Genomic DNA, 24,547 nt, shown 5'->3' on the forward strand with positions numbered 1-24,547 from the left:
GGGATGAAGGGATGATACACTGCAACATCTCCAGCTCTTGGTAATGCTGGCTTGGAGGCATGGCTGGGTACTCATTGTCCATGGCAAGAAGGCTGTGACTGGCCCCCCCGCAGATAGAGGACATCAAAGGAAGGAGGTGTGTGTGCCTCAGAAGCGCTGTGCCAGACATAAGAGACAACAGCTACGTGCCAACAGCACAGGTAAAGACTGGCTGAAACATCAGGAGCTTCTAAGGAGTTCTTGGGTGTCCCTCCAAAACACCCCTGGACCACGAGATAAGGAGGCCTACCTTTCAACATAAGGGGGTCTCACTAGAGAGGTGTGCCAGACTACACTGAGACGAAGCAGAGGCTTTATGGTGTGGTAAAGGGAATCCTAAAGGCAGGATATCCATCCAAAAATCAACTGCTTGAAATACCTGCCATTTCAACAGTAGGATCAAACAGCCCAATGAAGGCCTGCCTGGGCATATTATACCAGAAGCATGTAAGGCCTGAAACCTCCAGCCAATGTGACGAAGATGTGGCTCAGGCTGTATTTCCTGTGCATCCTAACTACAGGTCTTCATATATAGATGTGTGAACGAGCCAAAATTTCTGAAGACAAATATCTACTTGGCTAAATAATCTTGTGCATGGAGGTAGTCAAGGTAAGCTCTGTCTCAGGACAAAGCCGCCCTGAAGCAACATTATTGATAGGTAATTAAGAGAACTGAATGATTTGCAAGTGATGAGACATTGTTACAGAGGCATCTCTCTGACAAGGTTTAATCAAAACTGATTCCTTCGAGAAGTTTAGCAAACTTCCTATAGAGTTAAGGCCTCTTCAGCTTGAGACCCAACTCTTTAAGGAACAGCCAATGAAGTCAGGCTCTCAGGAAAATATTTTCAAGACACATGCTGACAGAAAATACTTCATGTACAATTATGACTGTACAGGAGAACAAGAATCCTGCATTAGAAGTGGAGATCCAAGAAGAGTGGCCTACAGGCTGCACCTCTATCAATAATCTTATCAGGGTTACAATATGAAAAACTGTTCCCTGGCACGCCTTGGCCTGTATCAGCTAGGGAGTGCCTGGGGACAATTTGGGGAATTACAAACAGGGAGAAACATCTCCAGTTTCAGCATCTTGTGTACCTCGGGATACCAACACCATGTACTCCATAACCATAGCTGGATGGCTCATGTCAGTCACTTTAATTGGTTACTAATGGACCAAGAAACAACTTGGCACCTAGAGCCCTCCTGGCACCTATGAAGGGTGAGAGGCCTACTATGAAAAATGGTTGTTTCCCATTGAATTAGATGTCTTCAATGAAAATTAAAAAAAAAAACCAAAACAGTAGCAAACAGGTGGTGGCATATGGACAATGTCAGCCTTACAAAGTGTAAGCAAAAAGGCAGTACTCTCAAGGCTCTGTAGAGGCTGCAAGAGGAGAGGCCAGAAGGCTGCATTTCATACAGCTCAAGAAGGCTTATAATACATAACTGGAGAGCTAGAGGAACAGCTGATAGTCTCCCAGATTTTCAGACAAGCTGTTCTAAACACAGTTCACAAAATTCTTGAAGCAGTCCATCTGCGGAGGGACACAAGACCAAACAAAACTCTGTAGAAATGTGAACAGCTAAATGTGCACTGGGAAGCAGCAGAAAGACTGGCTCAGATGTCCGTAAGATCCAGACCTGCCAGCAGCAGGCATGTGTTGGTTCTTGCCCTTCTGGAGTCAAACACACCACTCAATCTGTCACTGCAGATCTCAAGGTACAGGAGAAAATGTAATATTTTCTTACTAGTCATTATCTCATCCAAAAATGCACAAGCAGCACTATGGCTCTGGGGACTGGACAACAGTGGGTTAAACTCAGCTGTAAGGTGGGAACCCACAGAGAAATTTTGTTAAACTTAACTAATTCTCCGTCTTTCTGGAAAACTACCTCAATTTCTAAAAAAATAAATCTACCCAAATGACTTCCTGTGATTCTGAGGTGAAAGCCTAGTTGGATAGAATGAGCCAGGCCTTTAAAAACCCTAAATACTGTGCAGACAGACCCAGCACCTCTCCAGGGTTTACCAGATCTCAGGTGTATCTGTCATCCCAGAGCTAGCAATTAAACTGCAATCCAGACTGCTTTTTATATAAAGTAAAGAACTAGTTGAAAGTGGAAGGTATAGATTTGGTCTTTGTACGCTGGAGGGGAAAATGTGCATTAGGACTCTCATGAGAAAGCAGAAACTGGTAATCTCAAGCGTGAAATTACAAGAAGAGAATTTAATCGTTCTCTAAACTCATCATTTAGAGCTTCTGCACAATGAGCAAGTTGACAAAATCAATGTTAGGTACAGTTACAAACATATTCGTAAGACATTTGTTGCACAGGGAGGGCAAAGAAATTATTATAATTCAAACTCCTGGACTAGAAATAAATGCTTTAGTCCAGCAGCTGTAGCCATGAAAAGGTTCCCTGAAATTAAACTAGGATTAACAATATTTCTTGCTATAAATTCAAATTTCACTTGTGATAAGGTTCCAAAAGAATCTTAAAGTGGAAAATGGTTGCACCTGCTGTCATATTTTGGGGCAGGGAAGGAGGCAGGGAGAGGCTTTTTAAAATATAAGGAAGATTCAAGTGAAACGTAGATGATCTAAACACTCAAGATGATCCTTTCACAACCTGAAATTCCATTTCCACATATCCATCACAGACGATTCTATGGCACACATACCACAGTAAGCTTGTGAACTGAGAAATGTCTTTGAACCAAGCTATCATGGCTGAGCTGGAAACCAGATCACATGGAAAATGAAGCACAGCAGGGAGATGTGGTGAAGAAGGCAACAGCAACATCAGAGGCCAAGAGCAGCTGATACAGGGAGATTACTACTGACACGGGTGGGCAAGGTCACATTGAAATGCTTGGCAAAATTTCAGTGCAGGTCACTGTCAGTCTCCTAGCAAAATTTAAATTATCCAGCCTGTTCTCGGTTCTTAACACAGAACAAAAGGTTATGCTGAGCCAAAATATTCTCCCTGGCTTCTCTCCAGACCTATCTGTCAACAGTTTGAATGGAAAACCAGAGGCATATGTTTCATAAGAAGTTCCCAGTACACCAGAATGTGTATGTTGAACATCATGTTCCTCTTCCACAGCTACAGAAGACCCAGTATGCACATGTAAACATAGCTACAGAACTGGGAAACATTTATTCTCTGGTTTTCCATGTATAAATAATGCCCCTTCCCAGACATAAAAGGAAAAGCAGCACTATCTGAGAAACATCCAAGTTACACATGCTAGCTGAGACACGGGGGTTTGTCCATTATTATTTCGCAGTTTGGAATGTACTTGTAATAGTCACATTTGCTCAAATAAAGTCATTTGGAGATGTAATCTGATCCTGCACGTGATCCCAGAAGAATTTGTAAAGATACCTGGCATTCAGAGCCAGCTGGGACATAACTAAATTTAACACACAAACAAAAAAAGATCTCTCTGTGAAGCTGTTTTTATGAATCAGAAATAATTCATTGGCACAGGGATGAATTTCCAGAAAGTAAGCAGAAATCACACTGGCACCCAGCCAGAACATGTAAAAGAACAGAAGAGAGGAGATTATCTGTTCAGAAGAAACCAAATGATGCTAGCCCATCACACAGTGTGAGCTCTGGAAAGACATCAGATTTGTCATAGCTGGGAAGAACACTAAAAATACAGGTCCAGATCACCCTCTGCCAGCAAAACAGTGAGAGGTGCCTCTGGAAAAGGCTTGTAACATTCCCTGTTAGAAGCTCATCATGCTGCTAAGCTGATACAGAAGGGATAGGACTGCCCTTCTGTAAAGTCATGTCAAGCCTCACATGCCTCCACAGCAGTTCTTTGCTTCAACTGTAACCATATGACCTGAGCATATACGTTCATATATATATATAGGCGGCCTCTCTATAAACATACCTGAGTGAAGAAAGTAAAGTGTTCCAGCTGAAAAAGCACATACCTGCACTTGTAGATCCAATTCCTGCAGTAAGCACAGAGCGTGGTATAATCTTTACTGCATACTTGAGAAACTGAGATTTCCCTGTACCTGGGTCTCCAACCAACAAAAGATGTGATTCACCTTGGGGAAAAACATTGATGTAAGAGTAGATGGTTCATATACAGAGAAAGATGCACACAAAACACTCAGAATTAAATAATACTTCTCATTATTCACCCAATGTTTATCACTGCATACACATTACAACATGTAATCCTGTTTGGGACCACACTATTTTTTGGGTGTGATAAATATATTGTTTCATAAAAGCATCTTGTCATATTGCTGCACCCAAGCGAAATATTTACCAAGAAATATTCTAAAAGTATTAGCAGGTATTTGACATACTTCCCGTAATGCAAGTTCTTACATTTTAAAATATTCATTTCTCAGACTTAACTAACTCTTGACCACAAAACAAAAGGAAACCAGGCTTTAGTTATCATTCCACTATTCAGTTACTTAAATTATTGCAAAAAGACTAACAAAATCAGCAGGTTGTTCTTCCTAACTAATCCGGTTACATTGCCAACAGCTACACAACTTAGTAATTTCAAAACAGAACAGTGATAGAAATCAGACAACTATGATCTCATTGAAGTGGTCAAAAATTATTTCATTGTTTTCTACAAGACATTAATACAACTTCAACTCAAATATAAAGTCTGTAACTTTATTTAGCTGGTGGAGCATTAAGAAAATCTTGTATTTGTATATACACACATATTACTTTAGAATTAGTATGACCTACATAGATTATGACCTGTGTGCCACCTGGCACATGGCAGAATTGCCATCTAATAACAACAGAAGGAGAATCAGCAGGCAGATAACTTGCAGTACTGAACTAGGTGAGATGTGCTGACAATCACAGGTGGAAAAGTCTAGCATTAGGAAGTAAAATTAATCCTTTTATTTTTCCTTTCAATGTACTATAGCGACCCATAATAAGGAAACATTAATCTTCCATCCTTTGATGCCAAATACTGCTGGGAATATTCTACTAGAAATCATTTCAAAATGTCATTTATACAATAAAAAGTGAGTTTAAGTTTTCTCTAAAACAACTGCCTTTAATATTCTACCTAACAGAATCCTGAACACCTGCTTTTAATCGGTTTTATTTAGGAAAAATTAAACTAGAAAGAGGATGTCTAGACACCCACTTTATTTGTCTGAGATTCTGGAAGAATACTCGGCATTATTCAAAAAATTGCTCTCACTCAATAAAATGGGATGATTATGCTTCTGAAACCTTACTGGTTTGATTTTGTAGGGGGGTGGGATGTGGGTAAAGACAGGGATGGGAACAACAGCTAGAAAGGATGTGATACTGTTGCAAACAATACTAACCTCTGATTCGAGTTCCAGCAGCATCAGTCCTCTGCACACCACCAGCAAGCACCATGGCTACAGCCAACTTCACCAGGTACAGTCCAAACACTTGAGGACATAAGCTAGCCAAAATTTCATTCCTCCCTAGAACAGGAGCAAAAATTGACACTCAGCACTGTCCTAGGTGTAAAACTTGGTTTCCCATGGACTTCTGTACACTGTCCCACGTACACTGTCCCGTGTACACTGAGAAGTAATTCTCCTATGTCCACAGTCCTACATACACTGACAAACATTTTGGGTCTGTTTCCTGACAAGAGGTACAGGGCAGAGAGAAGATTATTATTATTTTATTTTTTTAAATGGGACCCAAAGCAGTTCTTTACCTAAACATCCTTCATTATAAAGAAGTTAAGTCTTCCACTTTGATAAGCAGCAAAACCAATCTTATTGGAATTTAATAAATGTATGGTCTGGATATCTTGCAAAAAGGCACTAATGAAATGCCACCATGCAAATTCATTTGTTTCACAGATAAAGGTGTAGTGGCTATGAAGGATAAAACTTAACAGTTTCCAGATTTCAAAATAACCCCTTGAAAACCCCCTGCATTGTATAGTTAAGAAAAGTAAGCAAACGTCTAACACTTGAAGTATTTTGCCCTAAATCTGTAACCCACAGCATGGCTCTTTTCTCATTGTTGTCTTGAATCTCCCTTCTCCTTTGATCCTTCTGTGTCAAAGGCCCCTTTGACCCTCTCCTCCTCCCTACCATAGTCTCCTTCCACCAATAGAATATTTCATCTGCTATGATAATGTTGGCTTGGGAGGTGTACAACAGAATTAATCTTGTCCTTCAAGATTCTGACACTAACAGCACATAAGGGATCACAGCTTGAATGCCATACATTACTCCCATTGCTAGGAAATAAAACAGAGTGGCCAATTTTTAATTCTTAACTTAGTGTTTTAAATTTAGATGCAAGTACACATTACTGGTGAAATATGTAGGAACCTAGTAGGTGACTTGAGCCATATGCATTTCTTGTGGAGGTCTTCTGAGGGAATTAACACATCTTTGCCCCAAAATAATTTTTTAAAAACTTTGGTCAGCATAACTCAAGATTTAACTCCACAGTTGCCTCTATTTGACTTCAGATTAATTTCCCTTGTCAGTGCTGAGCTGCTCAGGAGTTCTGTTTCCTCCTAGGTAGCATCCAGAAAAAACAGTCACCTGTGTAAGTTCCCTCAAAAGCCTGCCACAGCAGACTTCCTCAGGACACCTAATACACAGCATCAGGAACTGACTGACACAAAAATGCAGTAGTAACAATTAGTACATACATTCTGTTGTGAAATGGTCTATACCTTAGACTCCTTAGTCAAATTCTGATTGACTCTAAGCTTAGTCAATTAGCCCTCTGATCACCTTCATGGCTCTGCTCTACAGTAAATCCGGAGGGGGACCAGGAAGATAGTCAGAGGGCCGGACTACCTCCCATTCAAGGGCAGGCTGAGAGTTGGGCTTGTTCAACAAAGAGGAGGTTCCAGAGCGACATTATAGAAGCCTTCCAGCACTTAAAAGGGGCCTACAGAAAAGCTACGCTCTTTATCAGGGAGTGTGCTGATAGGACGAGGAGTAGTGGTTTTAAGCTGAAAGAGGGGAGATTTAGATTAAATATTAGGAGGCATTTTTTTCCTGTGAGGTTGGTGAGACACTGGAACAGATTGCCCAGGGAAGTTGTGGATGTCCCATTCCTGGATGTGTTCAAGGCCAGGTTGGATGAAGCTTTCAGCAATGTGATCTAGCGGAATGCGTTCCTGCCCATGTCAGGGGAGTTGGAAGTGGGTGATTTTTAAGGTCGCTTCCAACCCAAACCATTCTATGATTCTGTTCAATTTGATCTCTGCCTTCACCTGAGGGGACTCAAATTCAGACAAATGGCCAGTCAGGGTCATTTTGATTTCCACCTCAGTTTTCTCGTAGCCACTTGATACTGATTTATTTATTCTGAACGGGTTAATATTGCATTAAATCACATTGTTCCCTGCAGAATTCCAAAAATTGTCCCAAGAATGAAAGATTAAATGAGACCTTCAAGGAGGATCCTGAATTACTTTCTGAGCAGTTCTAACCAGGGTGATAAGAAATGTTCTTGTTCCAAACAGCAGGAGGAAGCAATGTTCTTGTTCTAAACAGCAGGAGGCTAGCAATTACATTGCTTTCCAGGAAAGGCAGTTCTTAAGAATCTTTGCCATTGACAAGATCACAAATTTTTTATGTGAATGCTCCAATTTTCAAGCTGCCATAGGCAACATTCCCACCTGCTTTTCCTCCTCTTTGCCTTTTAAGAAGGAAGATTAAGCCCATTTCAGGGTTTTAAAAGGTGGAGTGTTAGCCTGAGATAGTTCAGTGACAGAGATACTAAAGAGTCCATTGAACTTCCCCACAGTTCAGGAGGCACTTAGATTATGTAGAGGGGCAGAGTTCTAGCCACAGCTCCTGCCAGTTCCTAGGTGGCTGACTGCACACCATGATAAATTTAGAAGCCAGTGTCCTAAACAATCTGGCTGTTCTGAAAGCCACTGTGAATTGGGAGAATCTCTCTGTATTTGATAGGAGGCTTTACAGCACCTTAATTGAGGCATCCAAGAGTTAGGGTAAAGATGAGATGTGCTGTGCTCTGTGGTAAAGATTCACAGCTTAATTTGGGATGCAGAGACAGGGAGTCGGATCTCTCACCCCAGAGTCAAGTGCTATGCTGACTAAAAGCAGATCTGGTCCACACTATTTCTTTCTTAACTATAAAAAGCTTTCCTATTTGTCCCTGATACTTACATTATTTCTCATTTCTTATTAATAAATGTTCCACAAAACACTTGACTAGAAAGCTCAAAAGAAAGAAGATAAATGCAGTACTGGTTTGGTTTTTTTTCCAGTAATAGTAATGTAAGAATTTCATATTCCTGTACTGGAAAAACTATTATTATTGGAGAAACAGGTGGTGGGATAGGATAATTGGGGGGAAAGTGTTCAATCACTGTATTTTCACTCCTGATTTAACTTATGTCTGGTCAAGCATCCTATTTAAAAGTTGAAAGACTTATAACCTGCTAAGGGATCATTCCTATGCTTTTCCCAGAAGTCTTCAAATTCCTTGCGGACTTCTTCATCAATTGCAACCCCTGCTAGCTGCTCATTGTTTACTTTAATGTAGTTGGCTTTCAAAACAAGCTCCAAGTCACAGCGTGCATCTTCACGGAAAGGTTTCCACCTCTGCATTACCACTCCATACACTGTGATGTCATCTCCTGGAGGTAACAACAAAATTTAGTAAAGTAACATCAGATTTCAGACATGCAGACGTGTCAGTTAGCTGTAGTGCACAATACTGCAACTGAGATCCTGTGTTATAGTTGATAAGGTTAAAAAAAAAAAACAACAACAAAAATCAAACCTCCCACAGTTAGTGGGAGTCTAAAGCAAATATTAGGTAGATTGCTTATGTCTGTGGTAGGAACTTTGCTATGACTTTCTAATTCTGTTTAGGGCATGTGAATTCTTAAAGGCACACCTCTGCTTGTTTCTTCCTTTAGAAAACAGGAATTCACAGTAAACAGTAGAAGCGCTTCTTTCTGTTAGATTTACTACACAAAAAACCTAGCCAAGATTTATTTGACTTCCGGTAACTTTTGTGAATTCCAGAATCACTCATTTCCATTCTGGTCACAGCATTCTTCTGAGAAAGTTCAAACAGAAATTAGTTTCTTGTGGGCATGTGCCTATCTGAAGACCTTTTAGTCCATTCTTCATACACCCTCTTGCCAATAAGCTTCCTTTTCAAATGCCATATAGCTTTTTCCACCTGCAACACTCCTTAGATGGAGGTCAGCTTACCCAGCTTTCCAAACCTACAGAGTGATGGTGCTGACCAGTTTCCTCAACACGTTACTTATCAAAACTGATCTGTCAAGTGGTAACACATGTAACACAGGGATATGTGATATTTTCTAGAATAGTCTTCAAATGCCATGCTAACGTCCAAGCTGAAACAGCAACATGACAGATGAACGTATCTCATTCAACAAGCCCTCAGCACTGACAGCTTACTTGGTGAAGATTCATCTCAAATAGAGAAATAAAAATGCTTATGGTACAAACATATGCGATACATGCTGTATCCTCACCAGATTTGCAACTATCCACTAAGTCATCTTCCAGAACAACCACCATGCAGCGAGGGATGCTTCCAACAGACAGTCTTTGAACCTAGGAGACAGGATGGAAAAGCACTTCTTGAGAAAGGCACCTTTCAAAAGCTCTTTATAGCTGCTCTGGCTTAAGGACCTACATTCCTCTCCTCGAACTGAGGTCAGTCCTAGCATTTTCTCACAAAACTTACACAATAAACATGCCACTCCTGCTACAAACTTGATAATGGACGTTTAATGCTGATATTAACAGAAATGGGATTCAGTATTAAATTAGATGAAGGTACTCTCTCCTGGGAGGTGCAGTGTGATTTCAGTACCTTGCTCAAGAAAAGCTCGCTAAAAGAGGTCATTTGAAAGAGCAGTTCGTAGTTTTGGGGTTTTTTAAAATGCTTTGAGATATTTTTAGATACTTCTTCAATATGCGAAGTTTACTTTGGGTACTGAAGCATGTCCATGAGTTAGATAACCCTTCAGTGAAGTATATACTGAAAGATTATTGTCTGTATTTTTCTGGTATTTAACCATAATCTGACAAGTTGAGATAGAAGTTTATACCTAGGTGTCAAAGATTAAATCAACAACAGAAAAAAAACCAAATCACACACAACCAGACAAGCATATATTGACAAATGTGCCAGTAACTCCTATAATTATTTTTCTTTTCTCCTGGGCAAAGTCTATGCAGTCTTTTCACAGTCTATTTCCAACCAGCATTATTTCCATTTACACTTAAAGCTTGCAAGAGATTTTAGACTATCCACTGCACAAGAACAATGATCAGAAGTACCTTTTCATTCTGCAGCACAGGTCATACGTGCCAGAATTCTAGATTTATTCACTCTCTAGTGCCTAGCAAGGTTAATTCATCCTTACGTATTATCTAAATGGCCACAGGCAGTTCACATCACTGTCAATACTGGTGGCACATACACAGTTACTTGCAGAACTCAGTAAAAACCACAACTGAAATTTATTCCTAGTTTAACTTCGTGTTTAATAGGCCCATGCTGCTGAAAATCCTTTCCATCACAGAGATCTGTGTCATATAGTACAACAAGAAAAATGCCACAGAAACCATATGTCAGAAACAATCGTAATATAAATATGCACCATAGGGCTTATTTCCTAGAAATAGTTTTTGCTATTCTGAACTTTAACGAGCTTCATTTCTAATGTAATTAATTTCTGTTTTCATACATCTTGCATGTAGATTGGCACCGCTATACTCTTAATATATAAAATCAAAGCCCTGAAACAACTGACGAGATATCAGTAAAGATTTATCAAAACGACTCTGAACATAAAAATAAACACAGAAACATTGCCTGCAACACACCCTACTTATTCTCAATTTTCACACAGTGTAGATTTTCTTGTGCCAGTTTTGTCTTAGTTATACGCTACCATAAAAGGAGGTCCGATTATTTCTCCAGCACAGCTATACTTCCACCCAGGGCTACCTTCAGAAAAACAGATGCAAATTCTGCGAGGAGCACATATTCAGTAATCGTCAAATTCAGTATTGACTGAGGGGAACAGTCATTTGCAGACACCATACTGCATTGCTACAGCTGGCCTTGGCCACCACTGATCTAGCTTCAGTCCTTAGAGGAACAGCACAAACTTGGTGTTACAAGGATACAGCCTGGATATTTGACCTATGCATGGGTCCTGGGCGTTCTGTACAATCTGAATTGAAGTTACCTAATAATGGAAGTCTAATCAAAAACTTAATTCTGATGCAAGCATGAACAATTTCACTAAACTTAGCAGAGCTACATTATTCTAGCAGGAAATCAAGCCCTAAATGCCTCCTTTAGTAAGCTAATTATTTTGGTACTTGAGACGTACTTTAACACCCTTCCCTTTTCCTCCATCTTATTTTCTTTTACCTGTTCCTGAATTTTGATTTCTTGATAGTCCCTGCAGCAGGCAGGAGAAGAGGCTGTTCCAGAGAGACACGTGAACTTGGTTGAGTTACAGCCTTCCTCATTACGACAGGCTGATGGACGACAGAACGCGTAGTACTGTTCAAAGTCAGCCTTGACGGCAAACACATGCTTGCACTTATTGCAGATATAACTCCGTTCAAACTCCAAAACTTTCACCAAACTGGTACGTATGACAGTCCCAGTAACAGACAAAAAGTGACCCACATCCCTGGTTTTAGGAATGTGCTCTCGAGTCAGCTCTGGGCAAACAGGCAAACCTGAAAAACAAAGAGGAGCGCAGCATAAGGCTGTGTGTATAAAACAGGGACTGACAATGCAGTTAAACAGAAAGACTAGAAAAAATACCAGACATGTTAGCAGTAGCCATCATTACTACTGTTTCACAAATGTGATTCAATAATTCATCTGTTGTACCATAAGTCTGATTTCGCTGCCTCAGACAGTGAAAAACATCAGCTGCTGGGCACTAACAGAAAATGTTGCCATTTTACTCTCATGCTTTTGACAAGGGCTGAGTAGACATGAACAGTTCCTGTGCATGGAAATAGGTCTCTATGTTCTCAGATTTCTTTATTCATTTAAATGATCTTTTGGCAAACACCATTTATTCTACAACTCATTTATCTGAACTACAAAATTTTACGTATGCTGCTGAACTGTGGTTCAATGTTATTCCCAGTTAAACAAGTGTAACTCCTAATCTTGTGTGAATTCTTAAGTCAAAGCAAATTTAAAACTCATAGTCTGTGAGCATTAGACCTTAAATCCACATTGCATACCAGTAAATCTCAAGCACAAGGAAGATGGTATAAAAAGAATATAAAGGGGTTACGAACACAACCAAAGCCAATGCACTTGTTAAAAGTGACAGAACATTTTCTTGGCATTTGCTCTCCTTTAATTCCACCCCAGCAGCCAGTTCTGTGGAGTCCTGATCCAGCTCCAGCGTTCACCCATGTGGCCATCACTATGCATCACAGTGGCTAAAATCCTCAGGAAGATTACTCTATCTCAACAGCCTACAAAGTCTTTATAGAAATAAATGGTCTCTGAAATGCACACTTGAGGATAGCATCAGAATATCACCTCTTCAGAAGTTAGTGTATGAACTACATGGTACTAGTAATTGTCAACTTAAAAAGAAACTATCTGCTCTTAAAATAATTTCTTAGTTTAACTTCCAAAATAGAGCTAGGAAACAGAGATGTAAAATAATAAACCTGCTGGAAAACAACATTTCTAAGGGGACCAAAACTACTTCTGCATTTAGGTGAAATCTTCTTAGTAGCTTTGGGCAGCTAATAAACCCACATCATATATTTATTTCAGCGTTTTCAAATTCAAGTGCTCTGTATCAGACATGCCAAAACATTCTGTTTTAATGCTTTTAAACAAAGTGACCTTTTACTTTTGTTTAGAGAAAATATTTTTAAATATTAAACTTGTTTCAAAGAGTAAAAGAATAAAGTAAAGAAAAAGTAAAGCAGAAATAAACTAGAAAAGAAATAAAGTATTATGTAGAACTGCAAACACCTTTCTCTGGCTGACTGTAACCCATCTATTTATATATTCTACCAAACCTGTTGAAAACTCTTTTTCTCCTATAGGTTTGCATTTTTATTCAGTTCAGGAAAAGAAAAAAAAAAAAAAAAAAAGAAAAACCCCATTATTTTTCCAACTGTTTCGGCATCTTTTTTCCCAGGTCAGTATTGGTGCAACTCAAAAACCTTCACAAAATATAACACATCTTACACTAGAGAGAGATGCAGCACTATTGTCAGGATATCGAATGTAATCATCTCGTTGATTGAAGAGACAGGAGTCTTAATGGGGAAAAAAAAGAGCCTTCATTCTGATCATATTTGACTGGTTGACAAACTCTTCCTTTGAGTATGTGCCTCTTTGAATTGGCTTTCCTGTAATCACGTGTAAAACTGAGTTACTAAAGCAGCTAGGCCATCAGTAACAGACACAGTGGGGCTCAGGCTAACAGTAACTAAGGAAAAATCTTTTAATGGATATGTAGCAAAAGGAGAATTTATACAATCAAATTCCTCCAATGCTAAAATTCAGATAAACAACTTAATCTTTTACTTTCTTCAGTGAACCTGGGGTAATCATCCATTATTAATCACTCTATATTCACACTCCTGGAGTCTTTCTTTGAACTCCTGGGTGCCCTTGTCCTCACTGGCATTAAGCGCACCAAGGTTGCATTCTTATACCTAGCATAAGCAAAAACATCTTTCCTCACTTCAGTCCAAGCCTGAATCATAGAATTGCTTGGTTGGAAAAGACTTCTAAGATCATCAAATTCAACCATATCTGACCAAAACTAAACCATATCCCTGACAACCTCATCTTTTAAATGGTAATTCAATCACCTCCCTGGAGAGCCTCTTCCAATGCTTGATAACCCTTTTAGTGAAGACAACACAGAGGCCATCCTTTTACACCACATACTTAGGAGCTGCATACAAGATTCATTGAGTCCTAAATCTGGGGAGGAATTTTTCCCTAAAAACCTTGAGAAAGTAGCATTATGAGAACAACAGGCTAATTTTATGTCTGATATATGTTTTAACAACAATATATTTACTGAAACTTACTGGAAAAAAACACAGGTCTATTTAGCGACCGTGATTCATCCAAGTTCAAGCTGCCAAAGGACTGAATGATCATGAACCACTCCAACACAGGTCACCAGCTCTTGGCTTTGCAGTCTGGACAGCTTCAAATAGTTACAATAAGGACTAACCAGAAGGGACCGTGCCACTGTTGACCCAGTTCACCACGACAGGCAAAACGGGCATTTTAACCTCAGAATCTGCACTCTAAACTTCCCACACCTGAAAGCTACTAAAAATTTCCTCCCACTAAGAATAACTGCACACAAACCTGTAGTGAAAAAAAGGACTAAATCCTCTATTATCAATCATGGCTTCCAACAATTCATTCCAATTTTAGAACAAGTAATTTTATAACAACTAGTTAAGCATAAAATTTGACAATTTCAGACTAAACTGTTGTTTGACAACTCAAAATTTAGACCTTGCCTCTTCTGGGAGATGACTGGTGCCAAGACCATGAGCCAAATAACACAGTAAGGAAGTCAACCTGCAAGAAAAATCTACACACTTGTATCTTCCCCTAAGACTTTTTTTTTTTTTTTTAGACCTTCTGGCTAACAAGAGAACTAATGTGAGACCAACTACTGACCTGAGGAGTCTTTTTGTTACAGAAAGGCTTCGTTCTAAGTCCTGACCCAGCAACAAACACCAACCATTGCGTGCACTCTATCGGGAACGGCCAAAGCTTTTTTCTGGTTTGGCCTACACAACTTCATGTGCTTGCGCATGTTCATTTCTGTACAACAAACACCAGCAACTCCCTACCACTTCAAAAATTCCCTGCTGCTTTGCCTGGTGGAGAAGGACCTGGGGCTGCTGGTTGACACCCAGCTGAATATGAGTCAGCAGTGTGCCCAGGTGGCCAAGAAGGCCAATGGCATCTTGGCTTGTATCAGAAACAGGGTGGCCAGCAGGATCAGGGAAGTGATTGTTCCCCTGTACCCTGCATTGGTGAGGCTGCACCTCAAATACTGTGTTCAGTTTTGGACCCCTCGCTACAAGAAAGACATTGAAGTGCTGGAGCGTGTCCAGAGAAGGGCAACAAAGCTGGTGAAAGGGCTAGAGAACAAGTCTTACGAGGAGTGGCTGAGGGAACTGGGGTGGTTTAGGCTAAAGGAGGCTAAGGGGAGACCTTATCATTGCTTACAGCTACCTGAAAGGTTGTAGTGAGATGGGTGCTGGTCTCCTCTCCCAAATGGCAGGTAATAGGATCAGAGGAAACGGCCTCAAGTTGTGCCAGGGGAGGTTCAGACTGGACATCAGGAAAAAAATCTTTACCTAAAGGGTTATCAAGCACTGGAACAGGCTGCCCAGGGCCATGATTGAGTCACTAACTCCCAGTGTTTAAAAGATGAGTGAATGGAGAGCTTAGGGAGATGGTACAGTTGAACTTGATGATCTCCAAGGTCTTTTCCAAGCAAGTGATTCCACGTAATGCTGAAATTGCAAGAATTACACCTAACTCCTTCCTGTGACGCCGCCATGGTTTGCTTTGGAATTAGGAAATCTGGCAACACAACCTGGGAGACACCCCGGGTGCCACCCCTCGCCCTGCCACTCACCCGAGACCCTGGCGTGGAGGTTCTGCTTCAGGCTGAGCCCCTCAGGGTGCGTGGCGGCCTGCAGCGTGGCCAGGGCAGCCCTGCGCAGCGCGCTGTCGAAAACCGTGAGGACCTCGCTGGGGAAGGCGTTGAAATACTCCCCAATCTCCATGTTGGTCTCGAAGAGCGTCAGGGCATCGACGACGACGGGGTAGTGCGCCTCGGCATCGGGCTCGCTCAGTATGCCCAGAATCTCGTCCCTGTGGTGCTCCAGCACGTAAGACTCGAACACCTGCCCGACGAGGCCCACCTGCCCCGCGCTCAGCGCCATCGCCGCGCACGGCGGCGCCTTCCAGGCGGGTCACGCGGGACGCTTCGCTTCTCCCTCGGGAAAGGCCATCAGGGAGGCCGCCCGGGAGCGCGGCCACGCGAGCCCCTCCTCACAGCGCGGCCCCGGGCCCGCGCGCCGCCCGCGCGCCGCTTCCCGCCAACCGGCAGCCCCGCCCCGCCCCGCGCCCGCCGGCCAATCAGCGCCGCCCCCAGCCAATCAGCACCGCCCCCCGCCAATCAGTCCCGCCCCTCAGCCAATCAGCACCGCCCATCAGCCAATCAGCACCGCCCCAGCCAAACAGCACCGCCCCAGCCAAACAGCACCGCCCCCCAGCCAATCAGTCCCGCCCCTCAGCCTGTCCGTCCCGCCCCTCAGCCAGTCAGCACCGCCCCCAGCCAATCATTCCCGCCCCCAGCCAATCAGCACCGCCCCTCAGCCAATCAGCACCGCCCCCAGCCAATCAACACCGCCCCCAGCCAATCAGCACCACTCCTCAGCCAATCAGCGCCGCCTCCAGCCAATCAGCACTGCTCCCAGCCAATCAGCACCGCCCCCAGCCAAGCAGTCCCGCCCCCAGCCAATCAGAAACGCCCTCAGCCAATCAGTCCCGCCCCCAGCCTGTCCGTCCCGCCCCTCAGCCAATCAGCGCCGCCCCCAGCCAATCATTCCCGCCCCCAGCCAATCAGCACCGCCCCTCAGCCAATCAGCACCACTCCTCAGCCAATCAGCGCCGCCTCCAGCCAATCAGCGCCGCCTCCAGCCAATCAGCACCGCCCCCAGCCAAGCAGTCCCGCCCCCAGCCAATCAGCGACGCCCCCAGACAATCAGCACCGCCCCCAGCCAATCAGCCCCGCCCATCAGCCAATCAGCGCCACCCCCAGACAATCAGCGCCGCCCTCAGCCAATCAGCGCCGCCCCCAGCCAATCAGCGCCGCCCTCAGCCAATCAGTCCCGCCCCCAGCCTGTCCGTCCCGCCCCTCAGCCAATCAGCACCGCCCCCAGCCAATCATTCCCGCCCCCAGCCAATCAGCACCACTCCTCAGCCAATCAGCACCGCCCCCAGCCAATCAACACCGCCCCCAGCCAATCAGCACCACTCCTCAGCCAATCAGCGCCGCCTCCAGCCAATCAGCACCGCCCCCAGCCAATCAGCACCGCCCATCAGCCAATCAGCACCACCCCCAGGCAATCAGCGCCGCCCTCAGCCAATCAGCGCCACCCCCAGCCAATCAGCGCCGCCCTCAGCCAATCAGTCCCGCCCCCAGCCTGTCCGTCCCGCCCCTCAGCCAATCAGCACCGCCCCCAGCCAATCAGCCCCGCCCATCAGCCAATCAGCGCCACCCCCAGCCAATCAGCGCCGCTCTCAGCCAATCAGTCCCGCCCCCAGCCTGTCCGTCCCGCCCCTCAGCCAATCAGCGCCGCCTCCAGCCCCTCAGCCCCGCCCCTCAGCCAATCAGCACCGCCCCCAGCCAATCAACACCGCCCATCAGCCAATCAGCACCGCCCCCAGCCAAGCGTCACCTCCAGCCAATCAGCGCCGCCCTCAGCCAATCAGTCCCGCCCTCAGCCAATCAGTCCCGCCCCCAGCCTATCAGCACCGCCCGCAGCCAAACAGTCCCGCCCCTCAGCCTGTCAGTCCCGCCCCTCAGCCAATCAGTCCCGCCCCCAGTCAATCTGTCCCGCCCCCAGCCAATCAGCACCGCCTCCAGCCAATCAGCGCCGCGGCGGCGCGCTCTTGCGCGCTCTGGCCGCGGCGGGCAGGGCGGGGCGGGTTTCTCCTCCCCGTTAATGCCGTAAAGGGAAAGCGCGGGGCGACCTGCTCCGGGCCTGAGGGGCGGGAGGCGAGGGGCGGTGATCCCAGCCCAGTCGCGGCAGCAGGAGCGGCTCTGTTCCACTCCCCCAAGCCTAGCGGCGGCTGCGCGGAGTGGGCGTTTGCCTCGGGGCTGCGGGACGGCCGGTGTCCTGGGAGCCGCTGAAGGGGCGGCGGTCCCAGCTCCCCCCCGGGCCGCCTCGGTGCGGGGGTGCGAAGGGCATAGAAGAGACCTTAAAGACCATCCAGTTCCAACGCCCCTGCCATGCGCAGGGACGCCTCCCACCAGCCCAAGCTGCCTAAGGCCCCAACCAGCCTGGCCTTGAACACCTCCAGGGATGGGGCAGCCACAGCTTCCCTGGGCAGCCTGTGCCAGTGCCTCACTGCCCAAATTGTGAAGAATTTCTTCCTGATGTCCGGTATAAGTTTCCCCCCTTCCAATTTTTAGCCGTTCCCCCTAGTCCTATCACTACAAGTGTTCGTGAACAGCCCCTCTCCAGCTTTCTTGTAGCCCCTTCAGGTACTGGAAGGTCACTATAAGGTCTCCTCGGAGCCTTCTCTTTTCCAGGCTGAACAACGCCAACTCTTTCAGCCTGTCCTTGCACGGGAGGTGCTCCAGCCCCCGATCATCTTTGTAGCCTCCTCTGGATTTGTTCCAACAGTTTCATACACTTCTTGTGTTGGGGTTTCCAGAACTGGACGCAACACTCCAGGTGTGATTCCTTGCGGGAAGTTCTCCTGTGCTGTACAGCGGAGCAATATCCCTTTTTAATGGGGGAAAAGTGACAGAATTTTAGACACTAAATCTCATGCTGGACCTTTTGTTTCTAGGAGGCAGAACCACAGGCACAGGCTGCCCAGGGAAGCTGTGGCTGCCCCATCCCTGGAGGTGTTCGAGGCCAGGTTGGATGGGGCCTTGGGCAGCCTGGGCTAGAGGTGTCCCTGCCCACGTCAGGGGATTGGAACCAGGTGGGCTTTAAGGTCTCTTCAAACCCAAACTATTCTATGGTTCTATGAAACAGCCAGGGGAGGTTTAGATTGGATATTAGGAAAAATTTCTTTACTGAAAGAGCAGCGAAACATTGGAACTGGCTATGCAAGGAAGCGGTGGAGTCATTATTATCTGGAGGTGTTAAAAAAGCGTGTAGATATGGTACTCCAAGGCATGATTTAGTAGGCATGGTGCTGGTGTGTTGATGGTTGGACTTAGTGATCTTAGAAGTCTTTTCCAACCTTAGCAATTCTATGACTCCATGCAAGTCGGAGGAAGGAGGGGCGCTGTGCAGCCAGGGCAGCCGCAAGGTAGCTGAAGCTCGTATTTGCTGCTGCTTCCTACACACACACAGATATCCTGGTTTACAAATACCACAAAGTCCAAATTTGGCTTCTTTAAAGGTAGCTGCCTAACAAACCGGTCAGTTCCCCCTTCTTAAAGAGGGCACATCACAGCACAGTCTGAGGAGTTTGGGAATTTTATTTTTAATATAGCCAGGAAAACCAGTGTTTGCTGGAGTCTATAAAGCTTTTGTGTTTGCCCAGGATTTTCAGGATGTTCTTTTGAATAGTTTCCTATCTGTATGGTCTTTCCTCTGAGCACGTATTGCAAGACAGCAACATGCTTTAACTACTTGAAATCTTTCATCTTTTAGATAGTCAATTCTGTTTCAAAATTGAATGCCAGGCTTAAAGACAGAGATTATCAAGTCTTGTGGTATCACAGAGAAGAAATTCATGCCCCCTTACTTTCAAAGTGTTTGAAGGATTTTAGAACTTCTTCACTGAGCTCCTCACTCCCATTGCTGGGTTGTAGTAATGATGAATTATTGATATGAATTATTGGTAAATCGGTGGATATCAGTTATCTGTCCTGCATTGTTTGCAAATACAAATGTCTTCAGCATTGCCCGAATCCTCATCTGAAGGAAATGGTGTTTACAACAAAAGTCTAAGACTGCAGTCTCTTGTAAAAAGGAAATGTTTTAACCCCTAGATATGTCTCTAGAGGAAAAAAAACCATTTTGCTGCTTCTTCTTCTTGTGAAAATTCAAAATTATTCCCGGTAAAGATTATCCTGGGTGGACTGTCACACAAGCCCTATCTCCACAATACACTTTTATCGTCAGGTCTACTCAGTTTATGGTAATTTCTTGCAAAGCACCAAAAACAGGCAGCTTTCTTCTCATGATGTGACTCGGCTGTTTGTCAGGTCAGCACAGTTACCTGGCTTGTATTATGGCACAGCTATAATCTTTGTGATTTCCTGGAGGCTTTCATCTGTGCTTCCTCAATGTCTTGGTTTTGGCTAGGATAGAGCTAATTTCTTCCTGGTAGATGGTATAGTGCTATATTTTGGGCCACAGGGCTTAAAATAAGTCAAGGGCTTTTCTGTTTCTCACAGCACCCTGCCAGCCAGAAGGCTGAGTGTGCAGAAGAAGCTATGAGGGGCCACAGTTGGGACAGCGAACCCCAACTGACCGAAGGGATCTTCCGTACTGTATGATATCGTGCTGAAATAAAACTGGAGGGAATTGGCCAAGGGGCTTGGCAGCTGCTGCCTAGAAACTGCCTGGGCATTGGCCAGCAGTGATGAGCAATTGCATTGTGTGTATATTCTTTTACCATTATTATTATTTTCCCTTTTGTGTCCTATGAAACCGCCTTTATCCCAACCCACAAGTATTACCTTGTTTCTCTCCCCCATCCCACTGTAGGGGCAGAGTGAGCGAGCAGCTGTGTGGTTTTTAGTTCCCAGCTGGGGTAAAAACACAACACTCGGACGCTGCATTTCGTAGCCTAAACAACCAGAGCGGCAGGATGAACAAGAATGCAGCAAATGGAACAGGTAATTACAACTAAAGAGCAAGTAACTAATATTGGTGTATAAAGGTTGCAATTAGGTTTCTACCAGAAAAAAATGGAAGTGTTTATCATTTTATTATTATCTAATAACTAGTAACAATTATGTGTTTAGCTGAGTAATGAAAAAATACTGACTCAAAGAAGTGACCAGAAAATACATCACATGCATTTGAAAACCAATGAGGTGGCCTCTTTTGAAATAGTGATACAAAATAGGACAAGAAAAAGTAATTACCTCACATGAGTGGATGGAGACAGTGCTGGCTGCTACCTGCCTGGAAGGCTCTCACATCCTGGGCTCAAAATGCTTTCCTGGTTCATCTCTGCTTTCTATGTGAATGACTCTATTACACAAACCACTATTACTGGTTTTGCTTTCAGGACACTTCTGATAGTCTTGTGTGATTATGAGGGAAAAGACAAAGACTTGAAAACTACTCTGGTTTTCAGTTTTTCAGAATATAGTGTGCCCTCAATCTGGAAATGTCCCATGAGAGTACAAGAACTACCTACTAATGCCACGGTCAGAGTGGCTGGTACGTGTCCCACTCCAGTGTGCAAGACTGTACAAGTGCTGAGAGGGGCTCATGGATCCCACAGGTTAAGCACAGCTGTAGACTAAGCAGCATGAATATCGTTAAATGTTCATATGACTGCAAAACTTTGGCTCCAGTCTCTGCCCTGAGGCGTGTCTGTTGCCAGCCCTGACTGAGGCTGTTTATGGTATTTACTGCCTGAAGTGTGCTGGCTCTTCTTTGTGCCCCAGCCGTCACAGCTGATGATCTGTAACCGAAGTTAAACAGCTATAGTTCCAGCTAAAAAATCAGCTGCTCTCTAAAATTTTCTGTTCATCTGTCAGGTTGAAGATGGGAGGATAATTTCCAAGAGTACTCACTGTCATAATGAAGCCAGATTTTTGGTAGTCATTACTGAATTACGCTTTCATTTTCTTAAGTTCAGCTCTTCCCGTTTCCTAGCAACATTGCTATCAGTGCTGCTGGCAGCAGCTGCTTCTCATTGTGTTCAGCCAGCTGTTTATTGTGAACAGGCCTCTGAACCATGCTTCACTCTGAAAATAACAGAGTTGCCTTAGTGACAGGCAATTTATAAACTCATCCTTAGGACTGCGGAGGAGTCCAGAGTGGATCAGTGTTTCACCTCCTGGGTCCCACTGTTAAACTAGGAACTTGCAGTGTGCTTTCTACAGTTGACAAAGCTTGGGTTGACTAATTGTGTATGTGCTTCAAAACCATAAATGTTAACAGAGTTGTGCAGTAGAAGACCCCAGTGTTGAGCCCCACAAATCACAAGTCCTATTTTTAAGAGAACTGGACTTCAGCAGTTGGTCATGCTGAAAAGTTCTATTTCAGCTTGGCTGCCTGGTTGTTACATGAGCTCAGTACATAACGAGGAACTTCTTCACCGTGAGAGCAGTGAGGCACTGGCACAGATTGCCCAGGGAAGCTGTGGCTGCCGCATCCCTGGAGGTGTTCAAGGCCAGGTTGGATGGGACCTTGGGCAGCCAAATCTAGTGGGAGGTGTTCCTGTGCATGGCAGGGGGGTTGGAACTGGATGATCTTTAAGGTCCCTTCCAACCCAAACTATTCTATGAGTCTATGATTTTATATTGTCTACAGGTACTTCCAGTTACTGTAGAGTATCTGAAGAAATGGGTGTTAATTTGCATGACCAAATTACACTGCAAAGTAAATTAGCTTGAGAACTGCAAGCTGATTTCTGTATAGAATTGTACAGGGAAATGAGTCTCTTTCCATTTAAAGATTTTTGCCAGGGAATGTATACATAAATAAAACTGATACAATGCCCAATGGTAGCTGAACAACATTTAGAATTACAACATTTAGAATTAGAGATTCACTTTCATTGTAGTAAAAAAAGTTTTAGTGTTTGCCTAGGAAGAATACTAACAGTAATTTATTGGATTACATTGAACATATGCAGAAGAAAGCAAGACATCCCCTGTAAAGAAAGTTTTTTTCAAAGCCGGTATCTTTTTGAACATGTTGGTTAAAAATATTGTAAATAAATAAGAGTCTTGGGTTCCTCACATCTCAAGTCAGCTACTTAGATTTGTTGCTTCTCTACAGTCTTTATGATAAAGTCAAGAGAGGTAAGTGAGCTGATTCATCACCCTTGAAGCTGCCTGTTGGCTGCAGAGGAGGTTGAAGAACATTATTTTCTTAAGTAATGTGATTCAGTCATTTTCCTTCTAAAGAAAGTAAACAACAGCAAAGGAGGGAAACCTGGGGTCTTATTTTCTCCCTGCAGGATTAGTGAAATTTACCTGTGAATAACATGAGGATCATGTAACAAAATTCACATATAATGTAAAACAAACCTTAAACTTAAGTGACAGATTGCTCTGACATCATGATCAGGTCTGATTTCTGTTATGAGTGAGGTCTCCTGATATTCATCAGGAATTTCTCATGTCCTATAGCTTTTGAGTAGAGTAAGACTAAAACAGGGGAAAAAAGTGAATGGCTATTAGTTAAAAGTTAATATTGGGACTTTCTAGCTACGGTTACTAGGACACTGTATTTGTTAACAGCTTAAAGAAAAGACCCCAATTTTTTCAGCTGTCAAATCAGGAAGACAAGTGCTGCAACAGGGCTAATGCACTGAATCCCTCCATGTTCTGTTACAAGAATGGAAGCATTTTTCCCCGAAGACACTGCTGCTTTCAGTTTCAAAGTGCAACATCAAGGAGATCCTTTATAGAAAGAGTTTTCTACTCACATCAAGAGTAAAAAGATCTTACATTATGCTTTAAGAATGAAAACAAAGATTCTTGCAACATTGTAGAAAACTTACAGGAAGAAAAGATGATAGGTATATCTTAAAAAAGTTAAGTATTCTGAATTTTCCGGTTTCATAATAACTAGATATTCTTACTCTTTAAAGCAACCAAAGATTACAGATCTAAGACATTTAATTGTTAAATGTAGAACTACTCAAACCAGTTAGAAAATAATGCAAGTTTTTCCTTCCAAAATAACAGATCATGAGAAAAACAGAAGTGAAAACTTATTAAGACTAAATTAGAATGTTAAAACTTCTATGATATTGACCCATGTAACTTATTGCCAGTACTTCTCACAGGATTAATATTTTCCTTGAAGTCTCAGGTAAAAACAGTACATATGCTGCAATAACTGAAAAAGTGCAAAATGAAGGAGTCAATCTGATAAAGTGATTTCTGTGTTAGCACTAAGCGCAACTTGGTTTTCAGTCATCTTTGGGCTTTTTCTTTTCACAAGTATACCTTCTGGGTACAAGTACTATTGCAGAAAAAAAGTCTTGCTGTCATCAGGATAAGATTCTTCCCCGTGCTGTGACATTGTGTCAGATGGGTCGGCTGGAGCCAATTTCTGCTAACCTGGAAAATTCACTGTCATTCAAACTCTTTTCACAGAAGCCGATGGAGCGATGCAGCCTGACAGGCCAAAGCTGGCCTTAAAATTGATTATTATGAAGATATTCTGATGAAATCTAGGATTCTTCTGCATTTTGCCCCTGTATCAATTATAGCCTGTTACTTCCATCTTCCATAGGAAAACATAGTAAGGATTGAAGTCTTACATTCTTTTTTGTTTGCTTTTTGAATTTTATTGTTCTGAATAAAACTAAAGGGTCAGAAAAATTAGTTACACCAAGTGTCACTAATGAGATTTCATGTGTCAAGAGTGCAGAGAGAGCTCCTGAGAGCCAGAAGATTTTCCCACCATTGTACATAATACTCTGAAGCTTCACACTTTGTACCTCCTTACTCCAAGTGGTGTGTTGAGCTAGAAATGACTGCACACAGGTGAGAGCA

General features: G+C 43.5%; 1 protein-coding gene across 2 annotated transcripts in view; it reads right to left on the reverse strand.

The window, feature by feature from the left end:
- The window catches only part of MCM9 (minichromosome maintenance 9 homologous recombination repair factor), a 50,071-nt gene extending 33,955 nt beyond the window's left edge, over window positions 1–16,116 (reverse strand). Inside the window, exons 1-6 of one of the 2 annotated variants that reach the window (XM_069851765.1) lie at window positions 15,731–16,116; window positions 11,479–11,795; window positions 9,560–9,641; window positions 8,483–8,683; window positions 5,391–5,516; window positions 3,999–4,118 (exon numbers count right to left, since the gene is read on the reverse strand). In XM_069851765.1, the coding sequence (XP_069707866.1) occupies window positions 3,999–4,118; window positions 5,391–5,516; window positions 8,483–8,683; window positions 9,560–9,641; window positions 11,479–11,795; window positions 15,731–16,040 (1,156 nt within the window). In that variant the 5' untranslated portion in view covers window positions 16,041–16,116. The remainder of the gene's footprint in view (window positions 1–3,998; window positions 4,119–5,390; window positions 5,517–8,482; window positions 8,684–9,559; window positions 9,642–11,478; window positions 11,796–15,730) is intronic. The other variant, XM_069851766.1, reaches the window with a different exon arrangement.
- Window positions 16,117–24,547: the final 8,431 nt, after the last annotated feature.

Source organism: Phaenicophaeus curvirostris, chromosome 2, assembly GCF_032191515.1.
Source record: "Phaenicophaeus curvirostris isolate KB17595 chromosome 2, BPBGC_Pcur_1.0, whole genome shotgun sequence".
NCBI lineage: Eukaryota > Metazoa > Chordata > Aves > Cuculiformes > Cuculidae > Phaenicophaeus > Phaenicophaeus curvirostris.